The following is a 19,737-nucleotide window of genomic DNA, read 5'->3' as shown; positions in this document are numbered from 1 at the left end:
CTCCTTGAGTAGATCCGGGCAAGGCGCGAAGCTCGGATCGCCGCAGGACTACCTCAGGATGTAGGGGCTGTTTGGTTCTATGCCTAACCATGCCACACTTTACCATACAATGTTCCCACACTTGCCTAAGGTTAGTTCTTCAAAATGAGAGCCGCAAGTTGGCAAGCCTAAGGGAATCTTGCCACATTTTTTGAGTGTGTGTGATGTGGGGCCCTAGTGTGGCTTGCCTAAGGTGTGGCTTGAACCAAACACCCGTCCAAGTTGGTCAAACTTGCCTAACCTTAGGTGTGGCAACCTTAGGCAAACTTAGTCTCAAACCAAACAGCCCCGTAGTGGATCTGGAGGAAGAGGAGGAGGATCATTTTGGGGACGCTGGGGACGTAGATCTGCAGGCGGAGCAGGAGGCCATCCTCGATTCCCTCCAATCGGGGTTGGATGCAGAGGCGAGACACCGTCGCCGACATGAGATGAAGGCGCAACACGCTGCAGAGGAGGAGGAGATGCTCGCCTACATGGATGAGGTCGAGCCGGAGGAGGATGAGCCGGAGCCCTCCTACGTGCCCGTCCACCTGGCGCCCGGCATGGACGTCATGGACATCTCCGACAATGAAGATTAGCTAGGGTAGTACGTATGATTTTTTTTCTCTCTCTCCATATTTTGTATGGATCTAGGGGTTCAAATATGAGAGACTCGAATGTAGAGTACCTAATTTGAGGCTTGACCGGTCACTGACGCGTCCGGTCACGTCCGCGGACGTTTGAGGGATCGGATTTGCCAAATCCGGCTATAGATGCTCTCAAGAGGCAGTATATGTGGGACATCATGATCCATCCATGAAAAACTTATTAAATATCCGGTTAATCTCGTTGAATTTGAACTATTGTTGTACTAGACTTATTTGCATGCCATGTATGAATGATTTATGCTATTTTTTCTATTCAAAATTTAATAAATTTCATTTTTTTGTGAAATCCATCCGATCAGTCGAAACCCGGTTTAAAATGTATACGGATAGCTTTAAATAGATAGCTCCCGCATTATGCCGTGGGGTGTCCTGGTAAGCGTGAAATGCGCAAGTGGAGCTTATGTGGATGAGGTCAGCAACGTTTTGGAAGAGCCTAGACATTATATAAGGACTCTCCCTGAAACCCTGTACATAAACATTTGGCAGCACGCGAGCAGCTCCGAAGACATCAGCACTGCGCGCTCTCGCGCAAGCTATAGCCAGCCTCGCGCTATCTCGTGCTCCTACCAGCGACACCACACCTCCGATTCACGTCGTGCCTTTGACCCGCGTGGGAGAGCGAGGACCGGGGATGGCCGGCGGCGTTTTCCTCCTCAACGGCGCCGACGCGCCGGACTACGGCGGCGCGCTGACCGTCCCCGTCGTGGTGACCTGTCTCATGGCGGCCTCCGGCGGCCTTATCTTCGGCTACGACATTGGCATCTCAGGTGCGTCATGGTCCCCATCGCCGTCCGTACATCTCTCTTGGTGGAACTGTGGACGGAATACCTGCCTACGACGCTCCTCGCACGTTTCTCCCTTTGGTTGGAGTTTGGATGGACGGAGGGAGTGAGTTTTATCGATCAGTTCGTGGTTCGCCTCTCGATGCTGTTCTTGATTTGGGTATTAAAGTATTAGATTTCCAGTAGCTATGCTGTGAGTTGGCCACCATCTGCGGCCAATCGAAATCGTGATCTGAAGCCATGAAGAGCATCCTGCTAAATAAAATTTAATTATACTAGTAGTTTCAGCTTAGTTTGTCTCCATGTCCGATCCCCAAATATCTCCAAATCGCACCGCAACTTCTAATCTAACCGAGTCAGGCAGGCATGTGCTTCGTTCGTCGATCACACACACGCCAAACAGGCAGGCAGTAATATATTGAGTTGGTACGACGACTAGATCCAATTGAAAGCCCGGCAGGCCCTGTCACCCGTCCTCCTCCCGTCAGATCAGTCCTTGCGCTGCACAAATCACACTCCCGGGAACAGTGGTGCCCAGCACTGTACACGGCCGGGAGCATCGCAGAAAGATATTTATACTCCTCCCACCAGTAAGGCTTGTGCGCCAAGCCGTACTACGTGAATCAAGCCAAATGGTCCCTTCATCACACCCTTTCTTCTCCCATGATCTTCATTCACATCGACGACAGGGACCGGAGGAGAGGGCACACCCGATTCGTGTCGAGTTGGACGGGGCCAGCGGCGTGCTGTCCGGCGATCCCACGGCTCGTGGAGCGCCCATTAGACACGACAGCTATGGCACGGCTCGTTAGCTTTCACGCTCGCCGATTCGTTCGTGTCGTTGATGGCTCATTCTGACTTCGGACCAAGCTGAGCACAGCTTTTCTGCTCGGTGTTAGTACGGCCTTCTGCCCTTAATCGTCCGTGTCACCACGCGCATCACCAGTTTTGGACGGCATATACGCGATAAGGTGCCGTGCTGGCGACGGCGAGACGTCCCGCCGGGTGACCCGTCGCGATTTTTTATCCCGGGGGTATCGAAGCCAAAGCCAGCCGGGATTTGTGATACATTTCTGAGTTCCTAGTAGCGGAAAGGGGTACTGGCAAAGTTGCTTTTCCACTCGAATTTGGTGGATAGGCTTCCTGGTCCTAGGTGGGGTTTATTCGAGCAGTGGAGTACTATAGGCTACTCTCCTAGTACTACTCAGTTGTTAGTCGATTGTGCTCTCGCGAAAGGAAGCTAGGATCGACCGGGATTAGGAGCGTGTCATTTCCGAGCGAGTGATGGACGGATGAGGTTGACAAGATCGGACTTTTATCATGAGATATCATGCTACTAGTTTCATACGATGATTGGTAAAGAATACTTGCGTCTTTCTGAACAAAAACGAATATTTGCTTTCCGCAAAAATAAGAAGGGAATATTTGCGCCAGTGAGTGTCAAATAATGCCAACGAATCCGGTTGCCAGAAAGAATAGTGCTGTACTAAGATCTAAGAATCGGTTATCTGACTATTTTGGTTCGAGGAAGAATAGAGTATATATCAACACTTGGGTTTACGGTCATCCGCAGTTAATAATAATATACTAATAGAGAAGCTAAATCACGCTCGTTCCAATTTGCGTGTCATTTTATCGTAGTACGTACTAACTCTGCAAATGATTTAAGTGAATCGTGTTCATGGCACTAACGTCTTGGGATCAGGGGGCGTCTCGGAGATGGAGTCTTTCCTGAAGAAGTTCTTCCCGGGCTTACTCAAGACGACGAGGCACGCGAGCAAGGACGTCTACTGCATGTACAACGACCAGGCGCTCACGGCCTTCACCTCCTCGCTCTACGCCTTCGGCATGGTGGGCACGCTGGTGGCGAGCCGGGTCACCCGGCGGGTCGGCCGCAAGGCCATCATGGTCATCGGGGGGAGCATGTTCCTCGTCGGCTCGCTCGTCAACGCCGCCGCGGCCAACCTCGCCATGCTCATCGTCGGGCGGATGCTGCTCGGCCTGGGCCTCGGGTTCTCCGGCCAGGCCACGCCGGTCTACCTTGCCGAGATGTCGCCACCGCGGTGGCGCGGCGGGTTCATCTCCGCGTTCCCTCTGTTCATCAGCGTGGGGTACCTCGTCGCCAACCTGATCAACTACGGCACGTCGCGGATTCCCGAATGGGGCTGGCGCCTGTCCCTCGGCCTCGCGGCCGTCCCCGCCGCCGTCATGGTGCTGGGCGCCGTGCTCATCACGGACACACCGAGCAGCCTCGTCCTGCGCGGGAAGCACGACCATGCCCGCGCCGCGCTCCAGCGCGTCCGCGGCAAGGGCGTGGACGTTGACGCGGAGTTCGGCGACATACTGGCCGCCGTGGAGCACGACCGGCGGAACCAGGAGGGCGCGTTCCGGCGGATCCTGCGGCGGGAGTACCGGCCGTACCTGGTGATGGCCGTGGCGTTCCCCGTGTTCCTGAACCTCACCGGCGTGACCGTGTCGGCCTTCTTCTCGCCGATACTCTTCCGGACCATAGGGTTCGGTAGCGACGCGGCGCTGATGGGCGCCATCATCCTCGGCCTGATGAACATCGGCGGCATCATCGCCTCGGGCGTCGCCATGGACCGCTACGGCCGGAAGCTGCTCTTCGCGATCGGCGGCGCGCTCATGTTCACCTGCCAGGCATGCAATGCATACAACAAAGACCTACAGTACTACATTTTCCATCCCAGCGTACGTATGCTCTGGGACACTGATGGCTTTGCGTTTGATTGCAGGTGGCAATGGCAAGCATCGCGGGGACGCACCTGGGGCACGGCAGCAAGATGCCCAAGGGGTACGCGGTGGCGGTGCTGGTGCTGACGTGCGTCTTCTCGGCCAGCTTCAGCTGGTCGTGGGGTGCGCTGTACTGGACCATCCCCGGCGAGATATACCCGGTGGAGGTGCGGTCGGCGGGGCAGGGCACGGCGGTGGCGCTCAACCTGGGCCTCAACTTCGTGCAGGCGCAGTGCTTCCTGGCGATGCTGTGCAGCCTCAAGTACGGCGTCTTCGTCTTCTACGCGTGCTGGCTCGTCGTCATGACCGCCTTCGCCATGGCGTTGGTGCCGGAGACCAAGGGCGTGCCGCTTGACTCCATGGGCCACGTCTTCGCGCGCCACTGGTACTGGGGCAGGTTCGTCAAGGACCACAAGTTCGGAAATGAGTCCACCTGACCTGCGTCTGCGTGCGTCCTTGGCATATGGCTTGGTTTCGCATTGTGTCATGGATATATAATACTCCTATTAGCGCTAGATTGGTACTCGTAGTCCGGTAAAACTCGAAAGTGGGAGAATCAAAAGGGCGCGCCTTGCTGCACCCATAAACCAAGGGACAAAAATATAAACCTTTAGCTAAGATTTTTAGACTGAGCGATGCTCTCTTGTCGAAAAACTTTTAATCCGTCTATTTCCAGGTCATCGCTAATGCGCATCTGCGGAAATGCTCAATCCTTGCTTGTGGGATGGGGATGTCTTGCTTAAACAATCAAGTGAGATTAGCAAAAAAATGGCCGTGCCTTGCAACGGAAGAGAAAAATCACATGTGTATATTCTAAAAAGTATGGCTCAAGGCCTTCATAGGTCCACACCTCTTTTTTAACACGATGCCCACCTATGTCACCTTTTAACCTCCTTTTCTCTCTCATCGACAGTGGTCGCCGTGTCCAAGACAATGCACGTGAGCAACACAAATACTGATAAAACTAAGTAGAGTGTGTTTTTCCACATAACTTCATTTCAAAAATAATAAATAGCACACAGGTAATTCATAGTGCATACTATCAAATTTTACAACCTTTAATATTATCTAACTATTTTGTCTGGCTAACAAAATCACTTTGATATTATTTTAAAAACTACAACCTATTGGTCTACGGATGTATACAATTGAAAACCTTAAGAACTTATGGACATTTTCAAAATAAAGAATTAATGTTTGCACGATTTAAAAATTATATTTATATAATACATAATACATAATTAAATTAATGTTCTATTACTCATACCATTATTATTTACTCTGAAACATAAATTTAAGTCGTTAAATTTTGATCCACTGACAATTTTTAGATTTAGACAAATTTTTTTGAGAAGGAATACCATGTGCATACTCTAGCAATCCAACCACGTAATTTGAATACACTTGATGTGTTACCGGGCAGGAAGCCCACCTAACTCCTAAGGCCCAGCCACCACGATACGTACTAATTAGTGCTAATTAGTATACTAGTTTTTTTAGGAAAGACCATCATGACTAGCTTTATTAAACAATCAATATTACATCATTCACGATATGTGAAATTAAGAACCCAGGTGGTTCATTAGTCCAACTAGTCTCACACTTAGTACTAAAACTGAATTTAGCTACCTCGTGAGCTACTGAGTTTGCTTCACGAAAACAATGAGAAAAAAAACCTTTCCTATCAAAGTTGCTATATCAATGCATTCGGCAAAAACCGTCGCTGCTGCATCCCACCATTGGTTTTGTCCTTGACAGCAATTAACAACGCTTAGGGAATCCGACTCTGCTTCGACCCTGTTAAAGCCCAATGAGTTTGCCAAGCTTAGGCCGTCTCGCATCGCCGTAGCCTCAGTTGTAGTGATGTCCGCTGCAAACTGAATATACCTGCATTGAGCTACAATAAATCGCCCTTTGTCATCCCGTAGAACTGCCGCAGTAGCACCAGAGCCTTCATCTGCATGGAAGGAGGCATCTACATTTAGCTTTACGTGCCTTGCCTCCGGCCTCTTCCACTTGTGTACTCTTTGATCATTCTTTCGTGAGAAAGTTTCCTTGTAGTTCCCGACAATGCTCAGGATTGAGACAGGCCACCAAGATGCAGGGGGGACACGAATCATGATGGGTGTGGCGATGCCGCAGCCACCATATATACCAGCTTCCTGCTGCCACAACTTCTTTCAGGGTTACATTTGGCATAGTCACCAACGGCAAGTCTGGTTCTGTGAGAATAAATTCCAAAATTGCTGACCCAGATCAGTCCACTTGCATCGCATGATCTATACGGTCACTTAGACCTAAACCAGACCACAAGCTCCGTGCTAAATTGCATTGAAACAATAGGTGTCTCATATCTTCAGGCCCCTTGTGACAAACTGGGCACGCACCACTGATGGGTAAGTGTCGATCAGCGAGTATAGACTTTAGCGGGACAATACCTCGAAGTGCACGCCAGCAGAATATCTGAATTTTTTGGGGTATCTGCAGTTCCCAAATCTGCTTCCAAATAGCAGGCTGTAGGGTGCTACTTGACTTCAAACTCCCCGTGGATTGGCTCCTGTACTTGTGAGACCACTGTTCATGGTATGGGCTTCGGACCGTGAATCTACCATGGTTTGTAAGGTGCCACGTTATGAAATCATCAAAGGCCTGAAAGTTAAGTGGAATCTGCAAAATCCTAATAGCGTCCACTGGATAAAAGATATCCCGAATTAGTTCCTCATCCCACTGTGTAGTGACCGGATCAATGAGTTCTACCACTCTAGATATCACTGTATACTAGTTAAATTAGTTGCTACTCTAAGACATGTGTCCCCCGCCTCCTTTAGTTAGGATTGTTTAATTTATCTGTTTAGGTAAATATAGTCTATGCATGTGGGCCACATATCCTGTTGACCAGTCAAATTGACTGGGTCAACCCAACCCAAGGCCCCACCTGTAATACACACCGGCTAGCATAACCCCATGTGACAGAAGTATTTAGATATTTATTTTCGAATTAATATAGTTTTAAAAATTCTAGAAACTCTGGAAAATCATAGAAAAATATTCGTAACTCGAATGGAAAAACTTTATATACGAAAGTTGCTCAGAAAAATCCAACGAATCCAAATACGCAGTCTGTTCATCTGTCACATGCCCCTAGCATGCTGAGCATGGAACTTTTCCCCTTCTTTCCTGTGTTCGGAAAACGCCAAACACCGGAAAACCTCTTCGGATGTTTTTCCTCTTCGTCTGCAACGTGTAGTACCGCGTTAGGTCACCCTAGCATAGCTTACTGTCCTGCCATGCTTTTCGTTGCCTCTGTTTGCTCTGTATTTACTGTTTCTTCCCCCTCTTCTCTCCGGTAGACCCCGAGACTGATGATGCCGCTGTGATCAACTACGTCGACGACAACACTTCTTCCTTTTCAGCAGAGCTTCCAAGCAAGCAAACCCCCCTTGAGCATTCCGATATCGCCCATTTCTTTCCTTCTCATGCTTGCATTAGAACTACTACTGCTTTATGTATGATCCTACTCTGATGCATAGCCTGTTTTTGTTACCTGCTTTCATACCTTACCTGCTTATTCTAAACTGCTTAGTATAGGTTGGTTAGAGATCCATCAGTGACCCCCACCTTGTCCCAGTTGCCTCGCTTTATGTTCGATGACTCGATCAACGTGATCGACGTCCAGGCCCCGACACCGCACATCACCCCCCTAGTTGTACGACACTATAGAGTTACTATCGAGTGCCGAGGGTGAACCTCATACATCACTCCTGATGAGATCTCTGTAGTGTAGCTATTCGGTCGTGATCATCGAGGGTGATTTCCTCCTTAACCACTTCCGTTACGGCTCTATCGTGCAACCCCTCAAGTGTGGACCTCGAGGGTGGATCCTCTTACGTTCACCTTGATGACAACAACGAGTGGAATTCACCGGGGGTGATTCCTCGGGTTTTCCCCTTGGTGTTAGACACACAGTTACTATGGTTACTATGACTTTGCACTGAGCCATGTTACTAAAGACGGGTCGGCCCTGAGGGGTACCCACGCGAGCTTAATAGCGAGTGATGTGGAGTCGGGTTGACCTGGAAGGTGCCCGCGAGATACTTACGAGGCGTGGCCGGGCATTCTTAGCCTTTGCCACAAGTACTCGAGACGGGGCAACGGGGTCACATCGATCGCGAGTCTCTGCTCGTTACCGCGTGCTCCTAATCCACTACGGTTTGGATATTTGATCCGAGGGGCCTCTGTCCTGATAGCACTAACCATCACGTGGGCATAGTATGGGCGTTCTGCATCGTATACATCAGCCGAAGCTTAATAGACGTCAGCGACTGAGCGGCGCGCGCCGGGTTGGACTGCGTAAGCACCTGCTAGGTATGCTCACCGGCCGCCCACGCAACGTGCAGGAGTTCCCGAGGCGATGGCCCATGACCCCTGGGGGCATAGGTTTAGTCCGGCGTGCTGGCCTCTCTATTAAGACTAGGTCGGGTTGCGGTGTATTGTTTGGCCGAGGCCGGGCATGACCCAGGAAAGTGTGTCCGGCCGGAGTTAATCGAGCGTGGTGGGTAAGTTGGTGCACCCCTGCAGGGAAGAAAACATCTATCGATAGCCTGTCCTACGGTAACGGACACTTGGAGTTGTATCCCGATCGATACAACTAGAACTGGATACTTGTGATGAGAAATGAATTGTGAATGAGAAATGGATAGTATGGCTCTGGGATTGCTTTCTTGCAGGGAGTCAAGAAATGATCTCTGGCCGAGGTTGATAACACTACTACTTTACATTATGTTGATCTGTACTCTTCTATATGCTGCAAGATGCTTGAAGATGCTAGTCTTCGATAGGCTAGGCTTTCCCCTTCTTTCTAGCATTCTGCAGTTTAGTCCACAGATACAACCCATTTCCTTTGATACAGATGCATACTTAGTTTAGATCTGATGTAAGTCTTGCGAGTGCTTTGGATGAGTACTCACGGCTGCTTTGCTACCTCTTTTCCCCCATACCCGTTTGTTGCAACCAGATGACGGATCCCAGGAGCCAGACGACACCACTGATGACTACTGCTACCCCAAGGATGCCTACTACTACGTGACGGCCGTTGACGACTTGGAGTAGTTAGGAGGCTCCCAGGCAGGAGGCCTTGCCTTTTCGATTAATGTTGCTTTTGTGCTGGCCTTCTTAAGGCAAACTTGTCTAACTTATGTCTGTACTCAGATATTGTTGCTTCCGCTGACTCGTCTATGATCGAGCTCTTCTATTCGAGCCCTCGAGGCCCCTGGGTAGTAATATGATGCTTGTATGACTTATTTTATTTGTAGAGTTGTGTTGTGATATCTTCCCGCGAGTCCTTGATCTTGATCGTACACGTTTGCATGTATGATTAGTGTACGATTGAATCGGGGGCGTCACAGAGTTCCCCCTCTAGTCCATGGCCTCCATGGCGGTGGAGGGGCGGGAGCCGCTCCGAGATTGGATCTCCCTCTCTGTTCTCTTCTGTTTCGTGCTCCCCGGATCTAGCCCTTCATGGTTTCTTAAATTCCCGGAGATCCGTAACTCCGATTGCGCTGAAAGTTTTACACGATTTTTTCCATAAATTATCTTTCTTGCGCCAGAGAAGGTCCCCAACCGACCTTCGAGGAGGGCATAAGACACTTGGGCGCTCCTGGCACCCCCTGGCACACCCTGGTGTATCTTGGGGCATGTGGGCCCCCGTTTGCGTTGATTCCACCTCCCAAAAATCACATATATTCCAAAATAATTCTCCATCATTTTTTATCGCGTTTGGACTTTGTTTGATATGAATTTTCTGCGAAACAAAAAACATGCAACAAACATGAACTGACACTGGGCACTGGATCAATAGGTTAGTCCAATAAATCATACAAGTTGTTGCAAAAAATATGTAAAAGTTGTATACTATTGGCATGAAATAATTAAAAATATATATACGACAGAGACGTATCACGGGGTGAGCCACTACTTGCTTGTTCGCGTACGAGGGATCCCTATTTTGGAAGTCCATCTAGCAGATCAAGCGGGAGATCTATCCTAGGTTGTCCTTCTCCATCGGCAATGGAGAGGATACCCTGTTCTGGCTTGACCCGTGGGTAGATGGAGCCCCATTATCTATGGGATTTCCAAACTTGTTTGCCGTATGCTGGGATCCGATGATATTGGTACCCACCGCTGCCCATAATGGCCATTGGAACATCTTGTTGAGACGGTCATTTGGGCATGTGAACACTGTAGACTGGGCAAATTTGCGGGCTGCCGTATCGTCGGTGCTCGTGGACTATATAGACACCATGTCCTGGTGTCTCCCCCCAATGGAAAAGTGGTCATATATGATAATTGAACATCGCCAATTATCATGCAAAATTCGTCTGAATTGAAAGGCTGCATTGATGCGCTTTCAAAGCATTTGTGTGGAGTTTAATAGTCAGATGCATAAAATGCAGTCAATACATTTTTTTAGAAAAAGGCAAAAGTTTCTTCATTTTCATTAATTAAAATAGAAGAGTATATATAAAGGAAAAAAATGGCATTGGCCATGACACGTCCCAAACGTATCTACTTTTCAAACACTTTTGCTCTTGTTTTGGATTTCCATTTGCATGATTTGAATGGAACTAATCCGGACTGATGTTGTTTTCAACAGAATTGCCATGGTGTTGTTTTTATGCAGAAATAAAAGTTCTTGAATTGAGCTGAAAATCTAGGGAGAATATATCCAGAAAATATAAAAAATATTGGCGATGAGAACTACTGGAGGGGGTTGAAGGAAATATGCCCTAGAGACAATAATAATGTTATTATTTTATTTCCTTATATCATGATAAATGTTTATTATTCATGCTAGAATTGTATTATCCGGAAACATAATACTTGTGTGAATACATAGACAAAATCAAACGTCACTAGTATGCCTCTACTTGACTAGCTCATTAATCGAAGATGGTTATGTTTCCTAACCATAGACATGTGTTGTCGTTTGATTAATGGGATCACATCATTAGGAGAATGATGTGATTGACATGACCCATTCCATTAGCTTAGCACCCGATCGTTTAGTATGTTGCTATTGCTTTCTTCATGACTTATACATGTTCCTATGACTATGAGATTATGCAACTCCCGTTTGCCGGAGGAACACTTTGTGTGCTACCAAACGTCATAACGTAACTGGGTGATTATAAAGGAGCTCTACAGGTGTCTCCAAAGGTGAATGTTGGGTTGGCGTATTTCGAGATTAGGATTTGTCACTCTAATTGTCGGAGAGGTATCTCTGGGCCCTCTCGGTAATGCACATCACATAAGCCTTGCAAGCATTACAACTAATGAGTTAGTTGGAAGATGATGTATTACAAAACGAGTAAAGAGACTTGCCGGTAACGAGATTGAACTAGGTATTAAGATACCGACGATCGAATCTCGGGCAAGTAACATACCGATGACAAAGGGAACAATGTATGTTGTTATGCGGTCTGACCAATAAAGATCTTCGTAGAATATGTAGGAGCCAATATGAGTATCCAGGTTCCGCTATTGGTTATTGACCGGAGACGTGTCTCGGTCATGTCTACATTGTTCTCGAACCCGTAGGGTCCGCACGCTTAAGGTTTCGATGACAGTTATATTATGAGTTTATGATTTTTGATGTACCGAAGTTAGTTCGGAGTCTCGGATGTGATCATGGACATGACGAGGAGTCTCGAAATGGTCGAGACATAAAGATTGATATATTGGACGGCTATATTCGGACACCGGAAGTGTTCCGGGTGATTTCGGAGAAAACCGGAGAGCCGGAGGGTTACCGGAACCCCCCCCCCCCCCGGGAGAAGTAATGGGCCATATGGGCCTTAGTGGAGAGAGAGGGGGCAGCCAGGGTGGGCCGCGCGCCTCCTCCCCCCTGGTCCGAATTGGACTAGGAGAGGGGGGGGGGCGGCGCCCCCCTTTCCTTCTCCCTCCCCACTTCTTTCCCCCTCCTAGTAGGAGTCCTACTCCTACTAGGAGGAGGACTCCTCCTTGGCGCGCCATAGGGGCCGTCCGGCCTCCTCCCCTTGCTCCTTTATATATGGGGGCAGGGGGCACCCCTAGAGACACAAGTTGATTCACGTGATCATATTCTTAGCCGTGTGCGGTGCCCCCTTCCACCATAATCCTTGATAATATTGTAGCGGTGCTTAGGCGAAGCCCTGCGACGAGTCCGGGGATCGTCATCGAGCTGAACGTGTGCTAAAACTCGGAGGTGTTGTAGTTTCGGTGCTTGATCGGTCGGGCCATGAAGACGTACGACTACATCAACCGCGTTGTGCTAACGCTTCCGCTGTCGGTCTACAAGGGTACGTAGATCACACTCTCCCCTCTCGTTGCTATGCATCACCATGATCTTGCGTGCGCGTAGGAATTTTTTGAAATTACTACGTTCCCCAATAGTGGCATCCGAGCCTAGGTTTCATGTGTTGATGTTATATGCACGAGTAGAACACAAGTGAGTTGTGGGCGATATAAGTCATACTGCTTACCAGCATGTCATACTTTGGTTCGGCGGTATTGTTGGACGAAGCGGCCCGGACCGACATTACGCGTACGCTTACGCGAGACCAGTTCTCCCGACGTGCTTTGCACAAAGGTGGCTAGCGGGTGACAGTTTCTCCAACTTTAGTTGAATCGAGTGTGGCTACGCCCGGTCCTTGCGAAGGTTAAAACATCACCAACTTGACAAACTATCGTTGTGGTTTTGATGCGTAGGTAAGATTGGTTCTTACTTAAGCCCGTAGCAGCCACGTAAAACTTGCAACAACAAAGTAGAGGACGTCTAACTTGTTTTTGCAGGGCATGTTGTGATGTGATATGGTCAAGACATGATGCTGAATTTTATTGTATGAGATGATCATGTTTTGTAACCAAGTTATCGGCAACTGGCAGGAGCCATATGGTTATCGCTTTATTGTATGCAATGCAATCGCGCTGTAATGCTTTATTTTATCACTAAGTGGTAGCGATAGTCATGGAAGCATAAGATTAGCGAGACGACAACGATGCTACGATGGTGATCAAGGTGTTGCGCCGGTGATGATGGTGATCACGACGATGCTTCGAAGATGGAGATCACAAGCACAAGATGATGATGGCCATATCATATCACTTATATTGATTGCATGTGATGTTTATCTTTTATGCATCTTATCTTGCTTTGATTGTCGGTAGCATTTTAAGATGATCTCTCACTAATTATCAAGAAGTGTTCTCCCTGAGTATGCACCGTTGCGAAAGTTCTTCGTGCTGAGACACCACGTGATGATCGGGTGTGATAGGCTCTATGTTCAAATACAGCGGGTGCAAAACAGTTGCACACGCAGAATACTCAGGTTATACTTGACGAGCCAAGCATATACAGATATGGCCTCAGAACACAGAGATCGAAAGGTCGAGCGTGAATCATATAGTAAATATGATCAACATAGTGATGTTCACCAAAGAAACTACTCCATCTCACGTGATGATCGGACATGGTTTAGTTGATTTGGATCACGTAATCACTTAGAGGATTAGAGGGATGTCTATCTAAGTGAGAGTTCTTTAGTAATATGATTAATTGAACCTAAATTTATCATGAACTTAGTACCTGATAGTATCTTGCTTGTTTATGTTTGATTGTAGATAGATGGTCCGTGTTGTTGTTCCGTTGAATTTTAATGCGTTCCTTGAGAAAGCAAAGTTGAAAGATGATGATAGCAATTACACGGACTGGGTCCGTAACTTGAGGATTATCCTCATTGCTGCATAGAAGAATTACGTCCTGGAAGCACCGCTGGGTGCCAGGCCTGCTGCTAGAGCAACACCAGATGTTATGAATGTCTGGCAGAGCAAAGTTGATGACTACTCAATAGTTCAGTGTGCCATGCTTTACGGCTTAGAATCGGGACTTCAACGACGTTTTGAACGTCATGGAGCATATGAGATGTTCCAGGAGTTGAAGTTAATATTTCAAGTAAATGCCCGGATTGAGAGATATGAAGTCTCCAATAAGTTCTATAGCTGCAAGATGGAGGAGAACAGTTCTGTCAGTGAGCATATACTCAAAATGTCTGGGTATAATAATCACTTGATTCAATTGTGAGTTAATCTTCCAGATGATTGCGTCATTGACACAATTCTCCAATCACTACCACCTAGCTACAAGAGCTTCGTGATGAACTATAATATGCAAGGGATGAATAAGACTATTCCCGAGCTCTTCGCAATGCTGAAAGCTGCGGAGGTAGAAATCAAGAAGGAGCATCAAGTGTTGATGGTCAACAAGACCACTAGTTTCAAGAAAAAGGGCAAAGGGAAGAAGAAGGGGAACTTCAAAAAGAACAGCAAGCAAGTTGCTACTCAAGAGAAGAAACCCAAACCTGGACCTAAGCCTGAAACTGAGTGCTTCTACTGCAAGCAGACTGGTCACTGGAAGCGGAACTGCCCCAAGTATTTGGCAGATAAGAAGGATGGCAAGGTGAACAAAGGTATATGTGATATACATGTTATTGATGTGTACCTTACTAATGCTCGCAGTAGCACCTGGGTATTTGATACTGGTTCTGTTGCTAATATTTGCAACTTGAAACAGGGACTACAGATTAAGCGAAGATTGGCTAAGGACGAGGTGACGATGCGCGTGTGAAATGGTTCCAAAGTCGATGTGATCGCAGTCGGCACGCTACCTCTACATCTACCTTCAGGATTAGTATTAGACCTAAATAATTGTTATTTGGTGCCCGCGTTAAGCATGAACATTATATCTGGATCTTGTTTGATGCGAGACGGTTATTCATTTAAATCAGAGAATAATGGTTGTTCTATTTATATGAGTAGTATCTTTTTATGGTCATGCACCCTTAAAGAGTGGTCTATTCTTATTAAATCTCGATAGTAGTGACACACATATTCATAATGTTGAAACCAAAAGATGCAGAGTTGATAATGATAGTGCAACTTATTTGTGGCACTGCCGTTTGGGTCATATCGGTGTAAATCGCATGAAGAAACTCCATACTGATGGGCTTTTGGAACCACTTGATTATGAATCACTTGGTACTTGCGAACCGTGCCTTATGGGTAAGATGACAAAAACACCGTTCTCCGGTACTATGGAGAGAGCAACAAATTTGTTGGAAATCATACATACAGATGTATGTGGTCCGATGAATGTTGAGGCTCGTGGCGGATATCGTTATTTTCTCACCTTCACAGATGACTTAAGCAGATATGGGTATATCTACTTAATGAAACATAAGTCTGAAACATTTGAAAAGTTCAAAGAATTTCAGAGTGAAGTTGAAAATCATCGTAACAAGAAAATAAAATTCCTACGATCTGATCGTGGAGGAGAATATTTGAGTTACGAGTTTGGTGTACATTTGAAACAATGTGGAATAGTTTAGCAACTCACGCCACCCGGAACACCACAGCGTAATGGTGTGTCCGAACGTCGTAATCGTACTTTACTAGATATGGTGCGATCTATGATGTCTCTTACTGATTTACCGCTATCGTTTTGGGAATATGCTCTAGAGACGGCCGCATTCACGTTAAATAGGGCACCATCAAAATCCGTTGAGACGACGCCTTATGAACTGTGGTTTGGCAAGAAACCAAAGTTATCGTTTCTGAAAGTTTGGGGCTGCGATGCTTATGTGAAAAAGCTTCAACCTGATAAGCTCGAACCCAAATCGGAGAAATGTGTCTTCATAGGATATCCAAAGGAAACTATTGGATACACCTTCTATCACAGATCCGAAGGCAAGACTTTTGTTGCTAAATTCGGAAACTTTCTAGAGAAGGAGTTTCTCTTGAAAGAAGTGAGTGGGAGGAAAGTAGAACTTGACGAGGTAACTGTACCTGCTCCCTTATTGGAAAGTAGTACATCATAGAAACCAGTTTCTGTGACACCTACACCAATTAGTGAGGAAGTTAATGATAATGATCATGAAACTTCAGAACAAGATACTACTGAACCTCGTAGATCAACCAGAGTAAGATCCGCGCCAGAGTGGTATGGTAATCCTGTTCTGGAAGTCATGCTACTAGATCATGATGAACCTACGAACTATGAAGAAGCGATGGTGAGCCCAGATTCCGCAAAATGGCTTGAAGCCATGAAATCTGAGATGGGATCCATGTATGAGAACAAAGTATGGACTTTGGTTGACTTGCCCAATGATCGGCAAGCAATTGAGAGTAAATGGATTTTCAAGAAGAAGACTGACGCTGACGGTAATGTTACTGTCTACAAAGCTCGACTTGTCGCAAAAGGTTTTCGGCAAGTTCAAGGGATTGACTACGATGAGACCTTCTCACCCGTAGTGATGCTTAAGTCTGTCCGAATCCTATTAGCAATTGCCGCATTTTATGATTATGAAATTTGGCAAATGGATGTCAAAACTGCATTCCTGAATGGATTTCTGCAAGAAGAGTTGTATATGATGCAGCCGGAAGGTTTTGTCGATCCAAAGGGAGCTAACAAAGTGTGCAAGCTCTAGCGATCCATTTATGGACTGGTGCAAGCCTCTCGGAGTTGGAATAAACGCTTTGATAGTGTGATCAAAGCATTTGGTTTTACACAGACTTTTGGAGAAGTCTGTATTTACAAGAAAGTGAGTGGGAGCTCTATAGCATTTCTGATATTATATGTAGATGACATATTACTAATCGGAAATGATATATAATTTCTGGATAGCATAAAGGATACTTGAATAAAAGTTTTTCAATGAAATACCTCGGTGAAGCTGCCTACATATTGGGTATCAAGATCTATAGAGACAGATCAAGACGCTTAATTGGACTTTCACAAAGCACATACCTTGACAAAGTTTTGAAATAGTTCAAAATGGATCAAGCAAAGAAAGGATTCTTGCCTGTGTTACAAGGTGTGAAATTGAGTAAGACTCAAAGTCCGACCAATGCAGAAGATAGAGAGAAAATGAAAGATGCTCCCTATACTTCAGCCATAGGCTCTATCATGTATGCAATGCTGTGTACCAGACCTGATGTGTGTCTTGCTATAAGTCTAGCAGGGAGGTACCAAAGTAATCCAGGAGTGGATCACTGGACAGCGGTCAAGAACATCGTGAAATGCCTGAAAAGGACTAAGGATATGTTTCTCATATATGGAGGTGACAAAGAGCTCATCGTAAATGGTTACGTTGATGCAAGCTTTGACACTAATCCGAACGATTCTAAATCGCAAACCGGATACGTGTTTACATTAAACGGTGGAGCTGTCAGTTGGTGCAGTTCTAAACAAAGCGTTGTGGCGGGATCTACATGCGAAGCGGAGTACATAGCTGCTTCGGAAGCAGCAAACGAAGGAGTCTGGATGAAGGAGTTCATATCCGATCTAGGTGTCATACCTAGTGCATCGGGTCCAATGAAAATCTTTTGTGACAATACTGGTGCAATTGCCTTGGCAAAGGAATCCAGATTTCACAAGAGAACCAAGCACATCAAGAGACGCTTCAATTCCATCCGGGATCTAGTCTAGATGGGAGACATAGAGATTTGCAAGATACATACGGATCTAAATGTAGCAGACCCATTGACTAAGCCTCTTACACGAGTAAAACATGATCAGCACCAAAGCTCCATGGGTGTTAGAATCATTACTGTGTAATCTAGATTATTGACTCTAGTGCAAGTGGGAGACTGAAGGAAATATGCCCTAGAGGCAATAATGATGTTATTATTTTATTTCCTTATACCATGATAAATGTTTATTATTCATGCTAGAATTGTATTATCCGGAAACATAATACTTGTGTGAATACATAGACAAAACCAAACGTCACTAGTATGCCTCTACTTGACTAGCTCGTTAATCGAAGATGGTTATGTTTCCTAACCATAGACATGTGTTGTCGTTTGATTAATGGGATCACATAATTAGGAGAATGATGTGATTGACATGACCCATTCCATTAGCTTAGCACCCGATCGTTTAGTATGTTGCTATTGCTTTCTTCATGACTTATACATGTTCCTATGACTATGAGATTATACAACTCCCGTTTGCCGGAGGAACACTTTGTGTGCTACCAAACGTCACAACGTAACTGGGTGATTATAAAGGAGCTCTACAGGTGTCTCCAAAGGTGAATGTTGGGTTGGCGTATTTCGAGATTAGGATTTGTCACTCCGATTGTCAGAGAGGTATCTCTGGGCCCTCTCGGTAATGCACATCACATAAGCCTTGCAGGCATTACAACTAATGAGTTAGTTGCAAGATGATGTATTACGAAACGAGTAAAGAGATTTGCCGGTAACGAGATTGAACTAGGTATTAAGATACCGACAATCGAATCTCGGGCAAGTAACATACCGATGACAAAGGGAACAACGTATGTTGTTATGCGGTCTGACCGATAAAGATCTTCATAGAATATGTAGGAGCCAATATGAGCATCCAGGTTCCGCTATTGGTTATTGACCGGAGACGTGTCTCGGTCATGTCTACATTGTTCTCGAACCCGTAGGGTCCGCACGCTTAAGGTTTCGATGATAGTTATATTATGAGTTTATGAGTTTTGATGTACTGAAGTTAGTTCGGAGTCCCGGATGTGATCACGGACATGACGAGGAGTCTCGAAATGGTTGAGACATAAAGATTGATATATTGGATGGCTATATTCAGACACCAGAAGTGTTCCAGGTGATTTCGGAGAAAACCGGAGAGCTGGAGGGTTACCGGAACCACCCCGGGAGAAGTAATGGTCCATATGGGCCTTAGTGGAGAGAGAGAGGGGCAGCCAGGGTGGGCCGCGCGCCTCCTCCCCCCTGGTCCGAATTGGACTAGGAGAGGGGGGACAGCGCCCCCCTTTCCTTCTCCCTCCCCACTTCTTTCCCCCTCCTAGTAGGAGTCCTACTCCTACTAGGAGGAGGACTCCTCCTTGGCGCGCCATAGGGGCCGGCCGGCCTCCTCCCCTTGCTCCTTTATATACGGGGGCAGGGGGCACCCCTAGAGACACAAGTTGATCCACGTGATCATATTCTTAGCCGTGTGCGGTGTCCCCTTCCACCATAATCCTCGATAATATTATAGCGGTGCTTAGGCGAAGCCCTGCGACGAGTCCGGGGATCGTCATCGAGCTGAATGTGTGCTAAAACTCGGAGGTGTCGTAGTTTCGGTGCTTGATCGGTCGGGCCGTGAAGACGTACGACTACATCAACCGCGTTGTGCTAACGCTTCCGCTGTCGGTCTACAAGGGTACGTAGATCACACTCTCCCCTCTCGTTGCTATGCATCACCATGATCTTGCGTGCGCGTAGGAATTTTTTGAAATTACTACGTTCCCCAACAGGGGTCACCCAGGAGTCACAAGCTCAGGGGGTGCGCCCACCCTCCCAAGGCAAGCCTATGAGCTTGTGGGTCCCACGAGCCTCCGGTTGCCCTAATTCCAACTCCATAAATACCTATTTGCAGAGAGAGAAAAACAGAGAGAAGGAGTTATCGCGTTTTACGATATGGAGCCGCCGCCACTTCTTGT

The 19,737-nt window shown here is 46.8% G+C and overlaps 1 protein-coding gene across 1 annotated transcript; it reads left to right on the top strand.

The window, feature by feature from the left end:
* Window positions 1-1,145: 1,145 nt before the first annotated feature.
* Window positions 1,146-4,880, top strand: LOC123189397 (sugar transport protein MST1). Its single transcript, XM_044601809.1, has 3 exons — window positions 1,146-1,453; window positions 3,174-4,126; window positions 4,222-4,880. Exons 1-3 carry the CDS (start codon window positions 1,318-1,320, stop codon window positions 4,654-4,656), a joined length of 1,524 nt encoding a protein of 507 aa, XP_044457744.1. The 5' UTR covers window positions 1,146-1,317; the 3' UTR covers window positions 4,657-4,880.
* Window positions 4,881-19,737: the final 14,857 nt, after the last annotated feature.

The sequence above is a fragment of the Triticum aestivum genome, chromosome 2A (genome assembly GCF_018294505.1).
Source record: "Triticum aestivum cultivar Chinese Spring chromosome 2A, IWGSC CS RefSeq v2.1, whole genome shotgun sequence".
NCBI lineage: Eukaryota > Viridiplantae > Streptophyta > Magnoliopsida > Poales > Poaceae > Triticum > Triticum aestivum.
Note: the sequence above shows the minus strand (reverse complement) of the source record. Positions and strands in the feature narration are given on the sequence as shown.

What these genes read in the sequence shown, in the direction of transcription:
- LOC123189397 (XM_044601809.1), top strand. Translation starts at nt 1,318, where the DNA reads ATGGCCGGCGGCGTTTTCCTCCTCAACGGCGCCGACGCGCCGGACTAC. An exon ending in CTACGACATTGGCATCTCAG is followed by an intron (nt 1,454 to 3,173) that starts GTGCGTCATGGT and finishes TCTTGGGATCAG; the next exon opens with GGGGCGTCTCGGAGATGGAG. An exon ending in CGCTCATGTTCACCTGCCAG is followed by an intron (nt 4,127 to 4,221) that starts GCATGCAATGCA and finishes GTTTGATTGCAG; the next exon opens with GTGGCAATGGCAAGCATCGC.